The sequence below is a fragment of the Haliotis cracherodii genome, unplaced genomic scaffold (genome assembly GCF_022045235.1).
Source record: "Haliotis cracherodii isolate W230 unplaced genomic scaffold, xgHalCrac1.p SCAF_1, whole genome shotgun sequence".
NCBI classification, from domain to species: domain Eukaryota; kingdom Metazoa; phylum Mollusca; class Gastropoda; order Lepetellida; family Haliotidae; genus Haliotis; species Haliotis cracherodii.
The window spans coordinates 30,874,581-30,899,664 of NW_027266264.1; the positions used below are offsets into that span (position 1 = coordinate 30,874,581).

Genomic DNA, 25,084 nt, shown 5'->3' on the forward strand with positions numbered 1-25,084 from the left:
AATTTTTTATTCCATTAGAATATTGAAACATTATCAGTAAAGTCATTTAATTTTATTTTGCTGTTTGTCATGTCTGTAAATCCATAAACTAACAACAAAAATAAATAATTGCCTAATGCAATATACTGCACTTTTCCGAACGTATTGTGATACATATTCATTAGGATTTCAAGTTCTGGTGAACCAGTAAAACTGATAATACCACACACCTCTACTGACTGAAGATATGAACATTATGTTGGTATATTTGTTGTTTAACCCCGCACTCAGCAATATTCCAGCTTTATGACGGCAGTCTGTAAATAATCGAGTCTGGACCAGACATTCCAGTGATTGACATCAAGAGCATCAATTCACACAACTGGGATATGATGACATGCATCAACCAAGTCAGTAAGCCTCACCACCCAATCCCCTTAGTCGCCTTTTATGACAAGCATAGTCGCCTTTTGCAGCAAGCATGGGTTGCTGAAGACTATTCTACCCCGGATCTTCAAGGGTCGAATACACAGCTTTGTTTGTGTGGAGTGTTTGATTACAGGAATAAAAAGATTTAAACATGAGTAGAGATTTGCGGAGTGGAGTGGAGAGTAGTGAATACTATGTTTTCTTTGTTATAATGTGCACCTCCACTTTCTTGGGTACAAGTTATGGGATATACTATCTTGTGTCATATGAGTACTCAAAAACTACACATCACTTTTTGTCTTTTGTGCAGATATTTAAGGCAGCTCTTGAATGGGATATCAAAGACCGAACAAGCCGCCCTGCATAAGCGACGAGGCAGCTTCCTGCTAGATGAGCTCTGTTTTCCTATGGATGAGGACAGTTTGTCCAGAGATAGCAAGAGAGTAGTCTACCATGGTAGTGTGTCACTGCCTGATAAGGATGTGGGTGAGTGGGTAGATTAAGGACAGTTTGTCCAGGGATAGCAAGAGGGTAGAAGTTGCCACTCACAGATTGTATGGCTAGATATCTCCCCATCATTATATGCTTGTCGTCCCATGGAGATTCCAGGTCTAGATAACTCCCCATCACCCCATGATTGTCTTCCTGTGGTGATTCCACATTTAGATAACTCCCCATCACCCCATGATTGTCTTCCCATGGAGATTCCACATTTAGATAACTCCCCAGCACCCCATGCTTGTCTCCCCGTGGAGATTCCAGGTCAAGATAACTCCCCAGCACCCCATGCATGTCTTCATGTGGAGATTCCAGGTCAAGATAACTCCCATCACCCCATGCTTGTCTCCCCATGGAGATTCCAGGTCAAGATAACTCCCCAGCACCCCATGCTTGTCTTCCCATGGAGATTCCAGGTCTAGATAACTCCCCAGCACCCCATGCTTGTCTTCATGTGGAGATTCCAGGTCAAGATAACTCCCCATCACCCCATGCTTGTCTTCCCATGGAGATTCCAGGTCTAGATAACTCCCCATCACCCCATGCTTGTCTTCCCGTGGAGATTCCAGGTCTAGATAACTCCCCATCACCCCATGCTTGTCTTCCCGTGGAGATTCCAGGTCAAGATAACTCCCCATCACCCCATGCTTGTCTTCCCGTGGAGATTCCAGGGCAAGATAACTCCCCAGCACCCAATGCTTGTTTTCCCATGGAGATTCCACATTTAGATAACTCCCCAGCACCCCATGCTTGTCTCCCCGTGGAGATTCCACATTTAGATAACTCCCCAGCACCCCATGCTTGTCTCCCCGTGGAGATTCCAGGGCAAGATAACCCCCATCACCCCATGCTTGTCTTCCTGTGGAGATTCCAGGTCAAGATAACCCCCATCACCCCATGCTTGTCTTCCCGTGGAGATTCCAGGTCAAGATAACCCCCATCACCCCATGCTTGTCTTCCCGTGGAGATTCCAGGTCAAGATAACTCCCCATCACCCCATGCTTGTCTTCCCGTGGAGATTCCAGGGCAAGATAACCCCCATCACCCCATGCTTGTCTTCCTGTGGAGATTCCAGGGCAAGATAACTCCCCATCACCCCATGCTTGTCTTCCCGTGGAGATTCCAGGGCAAGATAACTCCCCATCACCCCATGCTTGTCTTCCCGTGGAGATTCCAGGGCAAGATAACTCCCCATCACCCCATGCTTGTCTTCCCGTGGAGATTCCAGGTCAAGATAACTCCCCATCACCCCATGCTTGTCTTCCCGTGGAGATTCCAGGGCAAGATAACTCCCCAGCACCTCATGCTTGTCTTCCCGTGGAGATTCCAGGGCAAGATAACTCCCCAACACCTCATGCTTCTTGTTGAGTGGAGTGAAGTAATTTCTACAGGAATAAGTACAGTGATCCCTCGCTACAACGCTACTCTCGGGGTCCAAATAATTGATGAGCGTTATAGATGATCAGCGGTTTAACGAAGGTTGAGTCGTAGGTGGTAGATGACCAACAAAACAGTATACGTGCTCTGCCTACCTAACACCATCTACGTTGCACGTTTCAGAGTTTCTAAAAAGATTAGAATAGAAGTTATTTCTGATTCATTGTGTAGGAAAAAGATTTATCGAGTATTAATATGCGCTTTCCAAAACAACAACACATCGTATACCTTCAGGTGAATAAACAGGTAGATCGGCAACAAACTTGGTCAATAAAAGTATGAAATTTGATGTAAAACATCACTAGACATGATGATTTACCATTTAAAATGTATTTCCTGCTCTCTAAGGTATTCTTTTATATGCAGAGATTAAGATTACTGTGTGTATTTTCTCGTAAACTAAGCCGGAAATAGCAATCAGCTGTGCACGCCTTTTCTCCCAATCTACCGGTGATTCAGTTAAAACATATCCAGTGATACCACTTTAAAGAAATTTGATGCAATGGTCAGAAGAAATTGTATCTGATATTATTATTTTATCAGGAATAATATATTCCAATATCGTGTTATTTTAGTTGCAGCTTCCACCATATATACTTAGAATTATAAGAACGACAAGCATAGCACTTTGGTACAGATTGTATGCAGGATATTTTTTGACTTATTAAACAATTTTGACCAGTCACCGTAGGATTTGTTGTCTGGTATTTCCGGTGTTATGTGATCGCGGTGATCAGCTGATAATGTTTTCTGAGATGGGTAAAACATCGTGTCATTGGAAAACTTGAGTTTATTGAAAATGTTAGTAAATTTTGGGAGCCATGTTTTACCACGCGCTATAACCGAGTTAGCGCTATTTTGAAGGGCGCAATAACGAGGGAACACTGTAGTTACAATATTTCGCCTGGTTGACGTGTGTCCTCCTACCATTTTGCACTACTATAAGGGTAACGCTATTTTTCAGGGCATTATCATTTGTAGAAGCCTGAGGTTTTCCATTAACTGCCCGACGAAGGAGGGCAGCTGAAAAGACCGAGGGCTTCTGAAAATGATAATGCCCTGAAAAAGAGCGTTACCGTTATTATAGCTGAAATGGATGGAATTTGTTATCAAATAAAAAGAAACAACAACATCGGTTTTGAAACATTTACTGCAATCAACACGAATGTCACTGACCACATTTTACAAATATGGAAACGTCATAGAACAAACCAGATGACGTCACCATAATATGTGACGTCATTTTCTCTACCCTATGATGTCACCTAACAACGGGCTTGATAATGGCCCGTCGTCAAGCAATATGAGGGCATTATCAAGTTACAGTGGCCCGCTTATTTCTGATAACGTGCGGGCGATTTAATGATAATTCTATCCATCTTAGCTATAAATGTTGTTATGATTTGTTTCAGTACTGGATGAGTTTGTGGACGCCATATCGATGTTGGAGATCGCCAACGACTATGATACTATACAGAGACTCTTCTTCTCCCTCTGTACTTCAGAGAACGGTGAGTAAACTCAGAGCGATCATCAGACTATTTATCTCACCAGGACTGAAAGATTCAAATGAGCTAACGGTATGGAGAATTATGTATCACATTCTCATGCTCTCCTTGTAGACAGGTTTCAGGAAAGTTTTAAGTTTATTTAGTCCTGACTTGATCGATAGAAGTGATCAGTCACTTGTAACACAACCCACTTAGACAAGTAGCCATAGCTCAGCTGTTGTCATATCAGTATATCTTAACATTGAAATCAAAATTGTATGTTGGGTCTTCATTGCGTGAGTATGTTGTGTATGAGATGTTATTTTAAATGTGTATACCATTACCAGCATTATGCAGATCAGATACCTGATTAACATTAGCATTATGTCCATGACTACTATCTGTAACTTAGCACAGAATTCCATTTGCTTCTGAACGTGACATCAACAATCAGCGTGTCTCTTCTAAATGCGAATTGGCATCAATCTACACTCTAAATATAAGTCAGCCCTCAATTTATACTTATTCAAACCAGAAGGTTGTTGTAAGTGAACAGGTAGCTAGAGATTATGTTATCCCATACAAACATGTATGATATAAGTATGCAAATTAGATAATGTCGTTAATCGTACACATCACCTTTTTCCTGGTGCACATGAGCAGATATTTACAAGGCTGGTTTCCATTGGTGCTGGAGACAATGTTTTAACAGACCTGGGGATAGTCGTCTAAAGCGCCGCGATTCTCTGTGCAGAGTTGCGTCCCTTGGACACGCCTGAAACCTATGATTGTGGGTTCGAATCCCGGTTCGCCCCTATTATGTTTCTAAGTTTGTCAGCACCTTACCCGTGCTCGTGGGTTTCACCGAAGTGGTAAACGTCTGACACCTGCATCACTTTGGGCTTTCCTCCCATATTAAGCTGACACGCCATGATATAACTGGAATACTGTTAAAAGAGGTGTTAAACCCAACTCACTCACTCATTTAGTAGACCTAAAGTGGACACAGTGACCCTGTCATCTAAGGCATCTCATGCTACTGTGTGAAGAGTCACATCCCTGAGGCGTTCCACAAACCTGTGAAGATCCGGGGTAGAATAGGCCTTCAGTAACCCATGCTTGTCGTAAAAGGCGACTATGCTTGTAGTAAAAGGGGATCGGGTGGTCAGGATCACTGACTTAGTTTAGGCGTGTCATCGATCCCAATTGTGTGGATTGATGTTCATGATGTCAATCACTGGATTGTCTGGTCCAGACTCGATTATTTATAGACCGCCGTCATATAGCTGGAATATTGCTGAGTGCGGCGTAAAACAACAAACCAACAAACCAACCAACCAACCAACCAACCAGTTTCACAAACCTATGATTGTGGGTTTTGACATTACCACAGAGCTCAAGACAAGCTGCGTATTTGCGTAAAATACGCTGACAAATCAAATCCTAGCATATAAAACACGCCATAAAAGCTATAAATACATTATGGAATTAAAATTAATGGCTATGTTATAACTATAAGATAAAATGATTACTGTAAATCTTGAAATTAACGCGAGTGGGAATTAAATGCGAAAAATGCGAGTGGTCTTTGCTGGCATTATTAAACGTCACATTTATATCAACAATAAGACATTTTGGATAGCAGAAATACCAACTTAGACATACGCTGAAAACAAACTACTATGTATTCCACACCACTGTTTATTGAGCAGCACTTGTAACAAGTATATAAACAATGTCATTCAAACACTAATTACATCCTGTGAATTGTCACTGCTGGGGTCAAGACAAGCGTTCTACTCACTTATGTCATCAGTGATCACACCTGCAAGTCCAGACAGACGCCACCCACGCAACACAGTGTCTTTGTTCTTTGCGACTGCGTCAAAGGCCGACACGAGCCCTCGTGCATGTATTGTTTTGGTGGAAGAACTCATTAATTTCACGATTTACAGTATCAATTCACTTACCAACAGTTACATTCGGAAAGGCTTCTGCGACAAACATTCTGATAGATGGCAATTGAAAAGCACATCGTGCCTAGTCAATGAACATGTATCTTAATCAGTCGCTGATTGGTGATAAAAACAATAGTGCCTTTCTTACAATGCTAGGTTTTGTAAAAAAAAAATGGCTTCCAGGAAAGGGAGCCGCAAGCAGACGCAGATGGGTATGCTACTATTCACATAGTTTGAATGATTTACAGGGATTGTTATGGAACAGGTGTTAAGTTAAATACCCAAATGTCAAGAAACAGGCAGGTAAAAAAAATTGAATACCCTCTAAAACTTGTAGATACCCAAACAACATCAAAACCCTGGGTAAAATACCCAAATAACCAAAAGCTTATCTATAGCCCTGTTACCAAATTGATATGATGAAGGAGTGGCTACTTTTAATGATCAAGGCTATCCAACCTGGTTGTTTCCAGCAGTGCCAGTGGTGGACCAGAAGACTCTGGAGAGTTTTGTGGATTGTCACAGGGAAAACCAGATTCAGTGTGACAGCCTGAAGATTCGAAACAGCAAGCTGCACCAGGACGAGTATGTGCTCAAGGTATCTGGGCTTATCAAGACTGACTTTGGCACCGGCAGGATAGCCCTCACTGAAAAGAGGTAACATCATCAACCGAGTCACTGGAACATGAGAAGTATTTAATGTGGGAAATTTCATTTTGAACCTATAGCATTAGGCAGAGGTTTCAAATTTTATCTTTTCCTTGCAGCTAATATTTGAGTATTGATGCTCAGAAATGTAATTTGAAACCAGCAGCGTTACGTGAAGGTTTCAAATGTTAAGTTTTCCATGCATCAAATACTCAATAAGTCATGAAGATCTGGGGTAGAATAGGTCTTCAGCAACCAATGCTTGCTGTAAAAGGTGATTTGCTTGTCGTAAGAGGCGACTAACAGGATCGTGTGGTCAGGGTCGCTGACTTGGTTGATGCATGTCATCGATCCCAATTGTGTGGATCGATGCTCATGATATTAATCACTGGATTGTCTGGTCCAGACTCGATTATTTACAGACCGCCGTCATATAGCTGGAATATTGCTGAGTGCGGCGTTAAACAACAAAGCAAACCAATAAGTCATCAGTAAATTTCTGTATCAGTCTGTTTCCGCATGAACTCTCACATTTGTGAGACAGACAGAACGTGACATGGGAATGCTATGACACCATTATACAGTAGATGACTTCATATGTTTCCATGACAACTAAACCCATCTGGTGAGCAGTAAATGGAGGGAAAACAACTCACTCAAACTGGTTCTGATGAATATTGCTCTAAGTAAAGATATCATCTGGTAACTATTTTGACAATGTGAAAGACACTATTGAAATATGATAATGAGATAAAACTCAACACTATCTCAGCCGAGATGTTAAGCAGTTACACGAAATTCTCTCATTCTTGCAAATCTTTCTCCAGAACACTCCAAATCTTACCCCAAAATTGTATTTCTGCAGGTTATTCTTCCTGAAAGATGTATCTAATCGCTACAAGGAAATAATAAAGCTGAGAGACATCAACAAACTGGAGAAGTCCCAGCTTCACACTTTCCTCAACAAAGTGGATACGCTTATAATACAGACTAGAGGTGACTGTCTTAGTAATCCAACACCATCCATCCTGTTAAAGAATTGCTGTGTGTCTCCCTCTTGCCCAACACTCTTCACCCTGAGTTAAGAATTGTTTGTATCTTCTGTTGACCAACTCCATCCATCCTGTAACAGAATTGCTGTGTGTCTCCCTCTTGCCCAACACTCTTCACCCTGAGTTAAGAATTGTTTGTATCTTCTGTTGACCAACTCCATCCATCCTGTAACAGAATTGCTGTGTGTCTCCCTCTTGCCCAACACTCTTCACCCTGAGTTAAGAATTGTTTGTATCTTCTGTTGACCAACTCTATCCATCCTGTGACAGAATTGCTGTGTGTCTCCCTCTTGCCCAACACTCTTCACCCTGGATAAAGATTTGTTTGTATCTTCTGTTGACCAACATCATCCATCCTGTTAAAGAATTGCTGTGTGTCTCCCTCTTGCCCAACACTATCCTTTATAAAGAATTTGTCTGTGTCTCAAAAGATCTGTTAGTAGATTAATCTTTGCCAATGCTTTTCAAAGGTTTTGTATGGGAGCACACGCTTGATGAACTGAAATAGTTTTGTCCGATCAAATCTGGCAATGTCGTTTTACTAAGCCTCTCTGAACCTGTTTTGTGTGTGTTTCCAGATGGTTCCTTCAAGTTCACGGCCTGCCTGAAGGATGAGAGGAACTGCTGGTATATGTTGATTGAGGAGATGAGGGCAGGGAAAGTTGTTGCCGAGGCAACAAGGGACTTAACTGCAATACAACAAGGAACAATCAATGTGATGCTCATCGATGCTGTCATTAGAAGGTAATGCACTGAAGTATCATATTAGAACAGGTTTGACAACTGTAATTATATGGAGTATTTGATTTGACATCCCCATCAGAAACAGTAAGTGGGACTGGCATTTGTGATCAAGTTGTCTGGGTTCGTGATCTCTGTCCTTAGGTGTGCAAGAATCCTATGATCTCTGGTTGAAATCTACCCCAGTGAAACGATGAATAATAATTCATGAATTGTTCATGATTATTTCATGAATATTCATGAACTTTTATGAATATGCACAAACACTTATTCATGAACTTGCTTCATCAATTATTTTCCTGATTCATGAACTGTACATGAACATTCATAAATTCATGAATATGGTGTGATTTGTCGTAAGTATATGTTTAGACTGCACAACAGTGTGCTCCTTGCTGTCAGAGATTTGTTGCCACTGGTCATTTATGGTTTGACTCTGTATTTTGTTCGGTTCATTGAAGTATGAACATTCTGTAGTAATAAATGTAGTACGCCTTGGTGGGCGTGGCTCATTTTTTTACATTCATTGGGAAATGAATACAATAACACGTGACCCATTCAGCTAATCAGAATGCAGGAATAACAATGAACACCACAACAATTTAATTATTCATGAATATTCATGAACTTTTATGAATATGCACGAACACTTATTCATGAACTTGCTTCATCAATTATTTTCCTGACTCATGAGCATTCATGAACTGACATGAACATTCGTGAATTCATGAATTCATGAATATGGTCTCACAGGGGTGTTTTTTGCCCTAAGTTTGTTCTTGGTTTGTTAAGGCAAACACTACCTTGTGAGTTTCACCAAGTGGTAAATGACGGAGACCTGCACCACAGCGTGCTCCTTGCTGTCAGGAGTGGTCGGGTAGCCTAGTGGTTAAAGCGTTCGCTCGTCACGCCGAAGACCCGGGTTCGATTCCCGACATGGGTACAATATGTGAAGCCCATTTCTGGTGTCCCCCGCCGTGATATTGCTGGAATATTGCTAAAAGCGGTTTAAAACCAAACTCACTCACTCACTCCTTGCTGTCAGAGATTTGTTGCCAGTGGTCTCTGCAATGTGAAAGTTCTTTCGGCCATTTACACTCACAGTCATGGCAAGTTCAACTGCTTGTTTCGACAGTGGCAATGAAGCTGGGTCGGCTCATGAGGAAACTGTTACATCATCTGCCGAGAATCTGTGTCACTTCACGAGGTACACGTCCGAGGGGCGACACAACCTTCCCAAGGACACTGTGGAGGCTCTCCAACACAGGGTGGACCCGAATATCGGGGACAGAGATCGGAAAACAGTGGAGGCACTTCTCTACACACCAGGAAGTGAGTAGCGATTGGTGTACACCTGTTGTTGTGCTTTTTATTTCAGTAAAGTGGATTAATATTAGTTGCCAAACATCAGATTTTCTGGGGAATTTTGTGAAAAATGGTTGTTCCAGAAAGTGCTGGAAAAATATCTAATTTTCAGATTTGACAACAAAAACATTCTTGGTTGATGATGTCCTGAAAAGTCTTGAAGCAGTGACCACAAGGGGCCGTCGGGTAGCCTAGTGGTTAAAGCGTTCTCTCATCACATGGAAGACCCAAGTTCGATTCCCGACATGGGTACAATGTGTGAAGCCCATTATTCAGGTGCCCCCAACGATATTGCGAGAATATTGCTAAAAGCGATGTAAAACCATACTCACTCACGCACTCACCAATCATGTCAGGTCCCTCCACCCTTGAGAATAATAAATGGCTAGTCCCTGAGTTGCAGAATTACGGTTACTGAAAATGAAATGAAAATTAAGAGCATTGAGAGTGGTTGATATTTGACAATCCACCATGAGAACTTGTTTTGCTTCAGTGGGCACATTGTTGAGAAGCAAAAAAAGTTTGAATTGTTTGAATCGTGTCAGTTTAAATTGCTCATAATGTTTGGTGAATTAGGGGCCCTTGCTTCATGATTTATATCACTTACCCGCCCCTCCCTGCAGCTGACAGTCTACACAGGAGCGAGCAGCTGCCGCCACGCCTGTGGTGCGGGATGGGGGATGGCAAGGTGAAGGTGTTCGACGCCACAACATGGGAAGTAGAGGGCAAGATAGTACAGACCAAGAACACAGCAGTGAGTTGTCTCCCTTTGGACACACAGAGCAGTACACAACAGCTAAATTCTCCTTCTTCACACATTACCAGCACTACACCCTGTCTGAACATATTTCTAAAAAATTGCAGTTATTTGAACAAATTTATGGTACCCAGGATTGTTGTTGCACTTAACCTCTAGATGTGTGTGTTTGTTGGTTTGGTTTGTTGTTATTGCCACACTCACCAATATTCCAGCTATTTTGACGGCGGTCTTTAAATAATCGAGTCTTGACCAGGCAATCCTGTGCTTGACATCATGAACATGGATACACGCAATTGGGATTCAATGACATGCATCAACCAAGTCATTCAGCAATCCTGACCACCTGACCCTGTTAGTCGCCATTAATGGCAAGCATGGGTTACTGACCTATTCTACTGCCGATCTTCACTGGTCTCTAGACGTGTGTGAAATGGCTGAGTTTATGGCTACTTATAATTATAGAACATTCTTTTAATTTACTCTTAAGATTAACATTATAGCAGCGTCTATTAATAGCCCTCTTTGATAGATTGTCAAGAAGATATCGACACAACCTGACAACTTATTTCCTCAATCTACATGCGTTTGTTGCAAATGGGATTTCAGTGTTTGATATTTTGTGGACAACATTGACCCCTTTTAATGCAGCATTCTGAATTTTTTTTTAAAAGAATAATGTTACCAAAAAATACACACTTTGCAATACAAACACCAAGAATGTTTCAATAGAAAATACAAAAAGATCATCTTGGTTTCAAGTTTTCACTTTGCGATGACTTTCCTCTCGAACCAAAACATGAAATTGACAGCACTATTTAGCCCTCTGGTATTTTGAGGCAGAAGGTCCTCGGGACCCATGCTTGTTGTAAGAGATGTCTCCTGAGGTTGTGGACCCACCTGACCTGGCTGCTTATGTGTCATGGTAACGAGAAGGTGGATCATCACTGTCAACACTGGTTTGCCTGGCCTGTACTTAATGATATAGGTGAAATGGTGCTAGCATGGTGTAAACCTGAACTGGCCTTCTACATTACAGGCCTGCCTGGTGCCAGTCGGGGAGACGCAGGTTTGGGTGGGATCACAGGGCATCTTCATCATCGACACCGAGACCATCATGTGCAACAAGACACTGTCCATACATCAGGATCTGGTCACAGATATTGTCATCTCCGAGGATAAAAGGTAGAACAAGTTAGCATTTCACTCATGGTGCTTTATTTTCAGTGCTTCTGTGGTTATAAATGGTAAGACTTAACCTCACCTTCACAATCGAGAGCCCACCTGCCTTATCTCTTGTTTATTCACACAGGCACTGAACTAGACAATCAAGGGTTCAACTACACAATCCAGGGCACAGCTACACAATCCAGGGTTCAACTACACAATCCAGGGCTCAGCTACACAATCCAGGGCTCGACTACACAATCCAGGGCTAAGCTACACAATCCAGGGCTCAGCTACACAATCCAGGGCTCAGCTATACAATCCAGGGCACAGCTACACAATCCAGGGCTCAACTACACAATCCAGGGCTCAGCTACACAATCCAGGGCTCAACTACACAATCCAGGGCTCAACTACACAATCCAGGGCACAGCTACACAATCCAGGGCTCAGCTACACAATCCACGGCTCAGCTACACAATCCAGGGCACAGCTACACAATCCAGGGCTCAACTACACAATCCAGGGCTCAACTACACAATCCAGGGCTCAGCTACACAATCCAGGGTCCTACTACACAATCCAGGGCTCAGCTACACAATCCAGGGTCCTACTACACAATCCAGGGCTCAGCTACACAATCCAGGGCTCAACTACACAATCCAGGGCTCAACTACACGATCCAGGGCTCAGCTACACAATCCAGGGCTCAGCTACACGATCCAGGGCTCAACTACACAATCCAGGGCTCAGCTACACAATCCACGGCTCAGCTACACAATCCAGAGCACAGCTACACAATCCAGGGCTCAACTACACAATCCAGGGCTCAACTACACAATCCAGGGTCCTACTACACAATCCAGGGCTCAACTGCACAATCCAGGGCTCAGCTACACAATCCAGGGCTCAGCTACACAATCCAAGGCTCAACTACACGATCCAGGGCTCAGCTACACAATCCAGGGCTCAGCTACACGATCCAGGGCTCAACTACACAATCCAGGGCTCAACTACACAATACAGTCAGCTACACAATCCAGGGCACAGCTACACAATCCAGGGCACAACTACACAATACAGTGCTCAGCTACACAATCCAGGGCACAGCTACACAATCCAGGGTTCAACTACACAATCCAGGGCTCAGCTACACAATCCAGGGCACAGCTACACAATCCAGGGTTCAACTACACAATCCAGGTCTCAACTACATAATCCAGGGCTAAGCTACACAATCCAGGGCTCAACTACACAATCCAGGGCTCAGCTACACAATCCAGGGCACAGCTTCACAATCCAGGGTTCAACTGCACAATCAATGGCTCAACTACACAATCCAGGGCTCAGCTACACAATCCAGGGCACAGCTACACAATCCAAGGCTCAGCTACACAATCCAGGGCTCAACTACACAATCGAGGGCTAAACTACACAATCAATGGCTCAGCTACACAATCCAGGGCACAGCTACACAATCGAGGGCTCAGCTACACAATCCAGAGCACAGCTACACAATCAAGGGCTCAGCTAAACAATCCAGGGCACAGCTACACAATCCAGGGCTCAGCTACACAATCCAGGGCTCAACTACACGATCCAGGGCTCAACTACACAATCAAGGGCTCAGCTACACAATCCAGGGCTCAGCTACACAATCCAGGGCTCAACTACACAATCCAGGGCTCAGCTACACAATCCAGGGCACAGCTACACAATCAATGGCTCAGCTACACAATCCAGGGCTCAGCTACACAATCCAGGGCTCAGCTACACAATCCAGGGCACAGCTACACAATCCAGGGCACAGCTACACAATCCAGGGCTCAACTACACGATCCAGGGCTCAACTACACAATCAAGGGCTCAGCTACACAATCCAGGGCACAGCTACACAATCAAGGGCTCAGCTACACAATCCAGGGCTCAACTACACAATCCAGGGCACATCGACACAATCCAGGGCTCAACTACACAATCCAGGGCTCAGCTACACAATCCAGGGCACAGCTTCACAATCCAGGGCTCAGCTACACAATCCAGGGCTCAACTACACAATCCAGGGCTCAGCTACACAATCCAGGGTTCAACTACTCTATCCAGGGCACAGCTACACAATCCAGGGCTCAACTACACAATCCAGGGCACAGCTACACAATCCAGGGCTCAACTACCCACTCACTCTACATGCTGACACTCATTCAGCAATCATTCACCCGCCCACCCATTCACCCATCTACCCATTCACCCATCTACCCATTCACCAATCTACCCATTCACCCACCTATCCATTTATCATTGACCACCAATGAATCCACTCTTCTACCCACCATTCACTATCCGTTCACCACCCACCCACCCACCTACTGCATGTCACGGTACGGCACTGCATGAGTCTGTGCTTGTATTTCAGACATGCCCACTCAGCCAGTGTGTGTGGTTTGATCGTAATATGGGAGATCCAGACACTGACACTGCTGAAGAAGTTTCAACTGAACAACATCACCAGCCTCAGGTCTCTGAAGATCATCGGGGACCAGCTGTGGTGTGGTAAGAGAGAGCATTACCATCAGGGACTGCACCCCGCAAAACACTGACAGCACTGAGTGTCTATTCTTGAACAAGTCTTGGTTTGTACTAGGGCTTGGACGGGTAACTCGGGTACCCGGGTCGGGTGGGTACTGAGAAGGCCCCGGGCACCACAGGACTACCCGGACCCGTGGCTAGTTATGTGATATATAGTTTAATGACAAAAATTCTATGGTTACTATAGTCACAAATGGTCGCATTTCTTTCTGACTATGCACCCATTCCTTCTGACTTTTCATATGGTTGAATAAAGATATACCTTAAGTCAACTTCAGTGTATGCATGACCAGATCATTTAATACATGTATCTAAATATGTTTTGCAAGTGCTGAGGTAAAAAGAATTTCCCAATCAGACACTTTGTATCTCTTGAGAACGACAGTTGGTACCCAGGTAGGGTCGGGTAAGAGGGGGTGGGTACCCAGGTAGTAAATTTGGACTCGTCCCAGCCCTAGTTTGTACCAGCTGCCACACTCCAGCACAGGGATGACTTGCCATTAAACCACTGCCTGCATGCAAGCATGTCAAGTTATCAGACTTTTCTCTTTATTGCAATCTCATTAAAATCAGACCTCAGTTCTCGCTACCTCTAAACAAAGATCTGAGGACATCCCATTAGGGGTCACGTCAGAACTACCTTTCATCCGACCAATCAGAGCATCGCTTACCAGATTATGAAAGTGACAGTCGGAATGAGATTTCTAATCATACAACCTCGAAAACTTTAACTCTGATTGATAGTTACGGGCTTAAAGACTGAATCCATACAATCTAGACATTCCAGGATGTTCTTTTGTTCAGGTTTCAAATCTGAAATCAAGAATTTGTCAAAATATGTTTTGAAGTGTAGTCGCCAATTTGAAATTAGTGCTGTAAAGCACGAGAAAGCTGCCTTCTGATTGGTCATTCCATTGGTCGGTCAAAGTTCGGGCAAGGTAGGTCTGACTAAGATCTGATTTGAATGAGATTGCTCTTTATTTTTAACAACTGATATAATTCTAAAATCTGAGCAGTCCCGTCTGGTGGAAGCATGTCAATGTGATTTACAGATGGATTTGCGTACTTTTTAATATATGCTACTATAACAATGACATTGATGAGCATGACAGTCAGGACTCCAGATAACCTTTTGAGCATTTGAGTTTTTACTCTAGGGCTTTTATTTTAATTGGGTTATCCAAAGACGTATATATATATACGTCCTTGGGTTATCACATTTTTCATTGGGTAACCAATATTTTGTCACTCATCCATTCATCACTCTATTGTGTTTTTCCCAAAATTAGTGAACATTTTAAGATTTAAAAAAATATGAAATAATGTTTTAGATGTATATAACTGTTCTAAATAAATAGGCTTGACTCATAAAGTAAATTAGCTCATAATTGTGTTTTGGAAATTAGCCCCGTTGTACACATGCTGAAAAAGCTTCATTGGGTATTTATGCCTGCTGTTTTAATACATTTGAGTTTTGTCATTTAATGCATGCGTTTCTGTACGCAAGATCAATGAACTGTGCAAGATGTACCGAATTGTCATGTTGCTGGCTTGTGGCAGAGGTCATCATGGTAATAGGTTGATCTCAAGCGATGCTGGGTAGGAGAGACTGCCTCCTCGGTCTGGTGGTAGAGTGCCCACGTTCGATACCCGGCCACATCATACCAAAAGACCTTAACAGATGGTGCTTGTTGTTACCATGCCTGGCGCTAGGTATTATGGATGTAAAACAAGGACTGGTCGACTCAGAGACAGTATACTGTGTCTGAATGGGGTATTCATGTGAAACTGCAGCATGGTATCTCAGTGGGCTAGCACTAGTACAAGCAGCCATACACACACGCGGGCATGCACGTCACTATATAAGTTCAATAATCTTGAACGCAACGTTAAACCCCATTTCACCTCACCTCTGGGTAGGAGACTTATGTGAATAGAGATTCATCAGGTCAAAAATTCTTCCAGTGAGACATGTAAGCTCCATTTCCTGTAGATAATTAGTGAAATGCAAGTGTTTTCCAACTTTTTCAACAGGAACATGGAAGAGAATTGTCGTTCTGAATCAGAATGGAGAAGAACTCGACAGTTTCCGTGTCCAGAGCAGCGATGGACATGGGCGAAATGTGGACCTTGATTGTTTTGCTATCACAGATCAGGAGGTAATCATGCATTCATCGAGCATCTTTCATCCCAGCCAGTTCTCTTCAGGAACATTTATCATGCAGGGGGGTCTGGGAATTTTTAGTGAAACAGAATATTTTTTCATATATTTGAGTACTTCAAGACAATTTTTTTCTCTGAAGGGAGAGGCCGAACCATTTTAGGGGGGGTGTTCGTGGGGGGTATCAAATATTTTATTTTGAGCATATTCTGGAACAGACCTTTCTCCTAGACCTTGTCTTGTCACTGGACCTTGTCTTGTCACTGGACCTTGTCTTGTCACTGGCCCTTGTCTTGTCACTGGCCCTTGTCTTGTCACTGGGCCTTGTCTTGTCACTAGACCTTGTTTTGTCAGTGGGCCTTGTCTTGTCACTGGACCTTGTCTTGTCACTAGACCTTGTCTTGTCACTGGCCCTTGTCTTGTCACTGGACCTTGTCTTGTCACTGGACCTTGTCTTGTCACTGGACCTTGTCTTGTCACTAGACCTTGTTTTGTCACTGGACCTTGTCTTGTCACTGGACCTTGTCTTGTCACTGGCCCTTGTCTTGTCACTGGACCTTGTCTTGTCACTAGACCTTGTTTTGTCAGTGGGCCTTGTCTTGTCACTGGACCTTGTCTTGTCACTGGCCCTTGTCTTGTCACTGGACCTTGTCTTGTCACTGGCCCTTGTCTTGTCACTGGACCTTGTCTTGTCACTGGACCTTGTCTTGTCAGTGGTCTTTACACAAATGATAATCATACACAAATTCAAACAGTACTGTGCTGGCTCTAGTAATGCACTTATTGAACTGTGATAGGTGTTCAGACAAATGTCCTGGCTGTTTTTGTCTCATCATGCTGTTAATCACTGGTTTGTCTTGCCAGACTGTATCATTTACAGCTCCCTGTGATACATATGGAATATTAGTCAGTAGTTATATCATTATCCCCCGCCATGAAGTGGGGCAGGGGATATAGGAAAGGAATTTGTCCGTGTGACCCTCCTTCCGTCCGTCCTTCCATCCGTCACCTTCTCAAAGGTGCCAAATTTTCACCAAAACGTTTCAAGTTGAGACATGAAATCTTACACACTGATGCTACTGGTCATGATCTTAAATGAATCTGAAATTTGGTGCCTAAGGCTTCGATCATCATTGTTTATATTTGTTGAGGGGACACGGGTGGCTCAGTCGTCTAAGGCGCTGCGATTTGCTGTGCAGAGTTGCGTCCCTTGGGCACGCCAGAAACCTATGATTGTGGGTTGGAATCCCGGTTCGCCCCGATTATGTTTCTAGGTTTGTCAGCACCATACTTGTGCTCGTGGGTTTCCCCGAAGTGGTAAACATCTAAGACCTGCATCACTTCGGGCTTTCCTCCCACATTAAGCTGATATAACTGGAATACTGTTAAAGGAAGTGTTAAACCCAACTCACTCACTCACTCATATTTGGTGCCGTAAATATTTATGGCCCTTGCTCCATGCAGTTTAGTTTAATGCATAGTGCCTGCAATGTGGACAAGTTTTCTCAGGAACTACTGAATTTACATGAATGAAAGTTTGCATGCTTTTCTAAGATTCTTGTCAAGACTGAGTTCAAAAATTGGTTCTTTAAATTATTGTGAGCCCTTGCTCCGTGCTTTCCAACTTATTGCACAGTGTCTGTTATACAAACAACTGCCGTAAATTATTTTTTTGTACATAGTAATGGGCTTATGGCCCTTGATCAGTGTACTTAGTGCATATTGACAGCAATGGGGACAAGTTTTCTCAGAAACTACTAAGGAGTGAAACTTTGCAAGCTTATCTAAGAGATACTTATCAAGACAGATCTCCTCATGACATAAAGCCACCCCAGTGTCTATATCTCTTAAAGATAATTATATAGGACTCTATTTTTAGTTTACAACTACTGTAAATCTTGAAATTATAGCATCCCCAAATTAATACGACTGCTGACACCAAACCAAAATGTGACCCAACATCAATGTGACTCCCCCTACCCATCCCCAGTGGAATGATACATATTCTTATTGTATAATTCCTATTCTTTGAATGACGTTGTTATGTACTTGTTATAACTGCTGCTCAATAAACCATGTTTGCGTTTATATTCAAGTTGGTATTTCCGCTATCCAAAGTGTGCAGTGAGACCGTCTTATTGTTGTTAGTCATTTTTTAGACATAAATGTGAAGTTTCAATAATGCAAACAAAGACCACTTGCATTTTCGCATTTAATTTCAAGATTTACAGTATGTAAACAACAAAATCATAATGTGCTCAATGGTGGGGGATAGTGATAACACTGTTTTCTTGTTTAAAAGTACATCTTTCTCAATCAATGTCAGTGGGATTTTTGAAATAATGGTATGTACAATTATAGGTTACAAAATGCAGAGAAGTATTTAAAGTATGTGACTAGGCCAACATGCTAAGAGAGTTGCTATACTAATTTGTGCATTTTTTTTTTGTGATATAAGTTTAAGGAGTGAGTGAGTGGGTATGGTTTTATACCTCTTTTAGCAATATTTCAGTAACATTACGACAAGGGACGCCAGAAATGGGCTTCACACATTGTACCCATGTAGGGAATCGAGCCCTGGTCTTCAGCATGACAAGCGAACGCTTTAACTATTGTTTGAGGATATTTAGCTTCATCATGTTCATACTTTGCCTTGGGACATTTTTTTTCAACCCAACCCACATCATTTATTATCTTTGCGAGACTTTATGTTTATCTTTGTCATATAACATTGAAAAAACACCACATAGAGTATTTTCAGTGTTGATATTCATGTCATTTTTGACGTGTTACCTCCAGATTAACGCTGCTGGGATTCTGGGTTAGAACAGGTCCTAAGCAGTATATGCTTGTTGTAGGAGGCAACTGACCAGATCTAGATACTTGTTCACTATCAATTTATGAACTTTGCAAAATGTACGTAATAGCTATTGGTGATTTCATCTGTGGGTTATATATTATAGCTGTGGATTACATATATTGTTACATGTAAAGATTGTGGAGTTTATGAAGAACGATAAACTTTGATCATTCAATTGAAAACTTATTATCGGAAGTAGTAACATGCATAACATTTTTTTAATAATGACAACATTGGTGTATAATAATAACTTTATTGATAATTTATAACAATAATGGCTCTAGTCGTGGCAACTTCCAAACTTTCGGGAAGTTGTAATCTATCGGACTGTCATTCAGGCGATGTTTCTGACAGATCACGATCTGAAAAATACTATCATGAAAGTGTGTCTCATGGATAAGCCGACCCCTTTCTACAGAATCTTTTTTCTGGTCCTCAAAATTTGGCTTATCTGTGGACATATACGGTAGTGGTCAGGCTCAATAATATGGTTGATTGCTTCTCAAAATATCAATCTTTGGTTTATATTTATAGGCTGTGGATTTTTTCTGATTGTGATGTTCAACGACAAACAAACAACCTAATTTACACATATAAAGATCCTTGGAGATCTGGGGTAGAATAGGTCTTCAGCAACCCATGCTTGTCGTAAGAGGCAACGAACGGGAATGGGTGGTCAGACTCGCTGACTTGGTTGATGCACATCATTGTATCCCAGTTGTGTGCATTGTACTCATAATGTCAATCACTGGATTGTCTGGTCCAGACTCGATTATTTACAGGCCGTCGTCATATAGCTGGACTATTGCTGAGTGCGGCATTAAACAACATGGAACAAACAAACAAAGACTTTTTCAGTGTCAAATTAAAGTTAGTGGCATCTTGCAATGTGGTATTTCAACATTCAAAGCATAGCATTTTCTTGTAAGCCGTAACTGAGTGTTAGTCTCAGTGAGAGGGCCCTGTAGCAAACCCACGTCATGACTACACTGAACATTGACTGCTGCAGGTGTGGGCTGGAGTACGGAGGGAAGGCATGCTGGTGGTGTGGGATCGACACACAGGTTCACAGAGCACCACAATACGACTAGAGTGTAGAGGCATCAGTACACTGCTGCTGTGTGACAACAAGGTAAGAATACGTCTAGTGTAGCATCTTCCCGAGGCAAGGGAGTTAACCGATAATACAGGTCCAGTTTCCACCCTTTTCGAACTAGGCTGGAATGTCTGGCTCGATTAAGCACCACCACTGGCTGTTACGAGTTATGACCCTCCAATTGACCAATCAGATTACATTTCTCTTCCGGTGGCACCCTGTGAAGATGATCTGATTGTTACGTGATTTTGATTGGACTATGCATAGACTTGTTGGTCCAGTCAAAATATAACTCCATAATTCTGGCCTAGTTCAGCAAGGGTGGAAGCTGGACTTTTAAAGTCAGTTAACTCTCTTGCCTTGGGAAGATGCTAGTATAGAGGCATCAGTACAGTGAGTAATGATCAACTTTCACCCATACTTCATAGAATCAATTTCCTGTTCTAGATCTGGGTGGGCACGAAGGCAGGGACCGTCTACATCTACCTCACCAACACCCACCAGCTGTGGAAGTCACTGCGCGCCCATGACGATGCTGTGCGCTCGCTGTGCCTCGCTGACATCCGTTATGTCATGAGCGGTGGAGGCAGCAAGGATGGCAAGGTGGCAATATGGACGCCATCAGTCCTTGAGCTGTCAGACAGCTATGCTGATAATCTGTAATCTGTAATCTGTAATATGTCCCAGATTTCAAAAAGATGTCAAAGCCTGTATACGTGTATTTCAGATTGAAGATGCAAGTTTTTGTTATATTAATATTGCAAACACGAAAGTTCAAATTCTTGTTTGTTGTTGTCAGTTCAGCAATCAGTTTAAGATGGTTGACATATTTATTGGATATTCCTCAGGATATCCATATATTTATAAATTGTACATCAGCATTGTCCATTTGCTTTGTTGATTCTGTTTCTGATTTGAAACTATTAATGATAATGGCGACGTCAAAGTTGGTCACTTTGCCAGAAAGAAACTGCTCAATTTTTTTGTTTCCTTTTTCAAACTTTGTGATCGATGGAAATAATGAATCTGGAATCTGGAACGTGTAATCTGAAGTATGTGTATGTTCCGTAGCCAATCAAAAATCAGCATTGTGTAAACTTTTTTAAACAAATCAGCTTAATTTCTAAGGTGGTAAACCTTGATTCTGATCGAAAGAGAACCCACCCATAACAAATATGTTCCCTTGATAGTGCACCCTTTCTGGTGTAGATGCCATGATTCGTGCTCAGAAATGACATGGTGTGTGAAATATTCACAACAATCTAAGTTCAGCCAGAGTAGCACTCTGAAAAGATGCTCATTTGATATGTATTGAAATACACTCCAAATAAAAAATTATCTAACAGGGACTCATTTCTTAAAATGTCTACCGATATAAGACTTTGCCCAAAATGAGGATGATTTCAATGTAAATTTTTTCCATAAACACAAACTTACTGTAAAATCTGATTACAACGAAGTGTGTTTCATTCAAAAGAAGCATTATTTACATTGTTCCAAAACATACTTCATAAATGTTATTTAATTAAACAATTAATTTGATACTGAAGAGGAAAATGCAAACTTCTCACTACAACGTCTTCATATTTCATTGTTTCATAATTATAAAGTTATACTGCTCTAATAAGTACCCCTTGACCAACTTCAAGAACAATATGTGAATAATAAACGCCTTCAGAGACTGAATATGAACATGGCAGTCTGCATCTCTTGCGTATATTACAGATTTCTTTAAAAAAAGGCGTAGAAGGCATATATCATTGCATCTTCACTAGGCAAGAGAGTTAACTGACTTTAAAAGTCCAGTTTCCACCCTTGCCGAACTTGGCTGGAATTCCTGGGCTCGATCGTAGCACCACCAGTGGTTATTACGAGTTATGTCCCTTCTAAGCCTCTCCTATGGACCAATCAGATTCCATCACTTGCATTTGTTTCAAACAAAACAGTGGCGCCCAGTCAAGACGATCTGATAATCAAGATCTATGTTGTGATAAGAAGGGTCTTACATCGCGAAGTGCATCAAATCACGCGAGCACCTTTATTAAAAACATGGAAATGTTTGGAAAATATCTGTTGACAACAAATCTTGCAATCGACCAAAATCTGCGCGACAGTTTACTTACCCGTTTCGATTTCGTTGCAGGATTTTGATTGGACTATGCATAGACACGTTAGTCCAGCCAAATTCTAACTCCATAATACCAGCCTAGTTCGGCAAGGGTGGAAACTGGACTTTTATAGTCAGTTAACTCACTTCCCTTGGGAAGATGATATAATGGCCCACTGACTGTTACTGAAACAGTTTTAGTGTCATCGATGGTTGAACTAATTTTGTTCACTATCGCTCGATCTCGACAACAAATTTAAATTGTTAATGTTTTTTATAAGTACCCCTATTTGTCAATTTTCAAACACCTAGGGCATGTATTATTGCATATACTATATTAAATGTTGTACATTTAGAGTCTGTTTCAGTTTATTGCTACCACAGAGTAGGATCCTTGATGGGATTTGTATATGTGAGAATTCGGGTTACACAAAAAGGCATATACACAATAAATGACCATGATGACAACAACAGGGTTTGTTTGACCTATTTTCATAATCAAAAGTTTTGTTCATTTGCTAATGAGTTGAATCCATGGTTTCCATGAAACTGTACTGTTATTTTTCTCAAGTTAATGGTTATGTTATTTTATTGATCATGTCCATATTTACATTCATTACCTATATTTACAATTGTTAATTTGATTGTGCCATCAAACACTGATAAATCATCATCCATCGCAGTTCAAAGGTGACACAGTGCATTTCATGACTGTAAAAATGAGTTAAGGATCACACATCAAAATGCTACTTTAAAGTATTGAAAGTGTTATAGCGGAATATTCACATATTGTATGCATTTGCCGAACCCCTAGTCATGTCGTTATGTCAGTGACGAGGATGGATGGGGATGTTTGCAGCATCTTTCATCGTGTTACTCCTGCTGTATTTATATGTAGGCCAGAGGAGTGACACTGTGGTCTAGTAGATAAAGTGTCTGTCCTGAGAAGCTTGCATTTCGCTAAATAAGGGCAATAATCTTGAAGATGACGTGAAAACAACATATCAACTCACCTCTGTATGTCAGACCCCACATGGGTACAGTGTGTGAAGCTCATTTCTGGTGTCCCCCGCCATGATATTGTTTGAATATTACTAAAAGTGGCGTAAAACCATACTCACTCACCTCTGTCTGTCAGAACGTTGTAGGTGAGGTGAGGGGAAATGGGGTTTAACGTCGCGTCCAAGATTATTGCACTTATATAGCGACATGCACGTGTGTTTGTGTGGCTGCTTGTACTAGTCCGGACTGATGCCGATTTATAGTGCTAGCACACTGAGATACCATGCCGCAGTTTAACATACATACTCCGCTCAGACACAGTATACTGACTCTGAGCCGACCTGTCCTTGTTTTAACCCCTTCATGCCGAGCGCCAGACAGGGTAACAACAAGTACCATCTTTTATCGTCTTTTGGTATGACGCGAACCGGGATCGAACCCCGGACCTTTCAATCTCCGGTCAGAACGATGTACATGCATTCACTGATATTAAAGGTGTCCATGATCAAACCCCCCTTCCATCCACTGCTTCAGACTAAAATGAGCCTTACATTATCATGCCCTCTTAAGTGTCACAATATTTTTTCTACTCATAAATCCATTCACAGAGTGTTTAAACAGTCAGAATGTCAGTTCTCCTCATATCCATCTTTATGATCACTAATGTATCAATATGTTGTCTTATGTCGAAGATGTAAACCATGGCAATTTCCTTCATGTCAAAATGGCTTCCAGAATCAAAATGTTGTACTGGTACATACCGTGTGCAAATATGAAATTTCATTGTGCCATTTTAGTCACATGTTACTTTAGATCTTCCAGCCCTTATGTATGACTTGATGACTACCTTTAAAAAGTGTAACTGAGTGCAATACAATATTATTCCTCCATGGAGATGCAGGAGGAGAGAAGGCTCTCAATGCTCAATACATGTCATACAACTATTGCATTGTCTGACCTGGCTGAATGAGTGTAGACCGTGGGATAGACAAGTGGCTAAAGTGTTCTCTTGTCACGCAATGGCCTGGGTTTGATTAATGTTATGGTTATATATCACAAAAAAACAGTGTAAATTCCTACTTACTCATCCAGCAACTGAGGTAAGCGTTGTTGTTGTTATTAACTGTTGGTTTGTTTGTTAGTGAAATATGTTTTTGTTTCTTTCTTTTTTGTTAATGCCATATTCAGCAGCATTCCAGCTTATACAGTATTACAACAAGCATGGGTTTCTGAAGACTAATTCTAACCCAGATCTTCAAGGGTCATGAAATATGTATACCGTATTCAATGCAATAAGTGCCCTGGGCGCTCTCAAAATTAGAAATAGGGGGCTCTTATTAGAATAAAATTTTAGTTAATTTCAAGGTTTATACTGACAGCCTAAAATGATACAAAAGAAAAGTTTGTGTGTATTATACACGACAGATATATTTCCAGAATTTAATTGCTCATAATTAAGGGTGCATATAACACTCAAGTGTGTATTATACACAAATAAATAAGTCTTGTGCACATTGATCAATTGGAAGGGGTGCTAATTGGGATCGTTCACTAGCCAATATATTAATAAATATCGCCGTGGGCGCTTATTAGAGGAGGGCGCTTATTACATCGAATACGTTTTTTTGTAATTAGTAATGTTGCTGAGGTTTTCCTGAAAAATAATCTTGCCATTTTGCATAAAGATCGCCATTTTTGTCAAAAAATGCTAGTCATTGCAACATTTTCTGTGTTACTGTCATGGGATAGTT

General features: G+C 41.7%; 1 protein-coding gene across 1 annotated transcript in view; it reads left to right on the forward strand.

The window, feature by feature from the left end:
* The window catches only part of LOC139475778 (DENN domain-containing protein 3-like), a 67,455-nt gene extending 43,971 nt beyond the window's left edge, over positions 1–23,484 (forward strand). The window contains exons 15-26 of the mRNA XM_071258988.1: positions 719–894; positions 3,756–3,854; positions 6,265–6,448; positions 7,305–7,435; positions 8,070–8,235; positions 9,368–9,564; positions 10,221–10,351; positions 11,394–11,539; positions 13,935–14,071; positions 16,142–16,266; positions 20,138–20,260; positions 20,672–23,484. Coding sequence (XP_071115089.1) covers positions 719–894; positions 3,756–3,854; positions 6,265–6,448; positions 7,305–7,435; positions 8,070–8,235; positions 9,368–9,564; positions 10,221–10,351; positions 11,394–11,539; positions 13,935–14,071; positions 16,142–16,266; positions 20,138–20,260; positions 20,672–20,887 — 1,831 coding nt within the window. The 3' untranslated portion in view covers positions 20,888–23,484. The remainder of the gene's footprint in view (positions 1–718; positions 895–3,755; positions 3,855–6,264; positions 6,449–7,304; positions 7,436–8,069; positions 8,236–9,367; positions 9,565–10,220; positions 10,352–11,393; positions 11,540–13,934; positions 14,072–16,141; positions 16,267–20,137; positions 20,261–20,671) is intronic.
* The last annotated feature ends 1,600 nt before the right edge of the window (positions 23,485–25,084 follow it).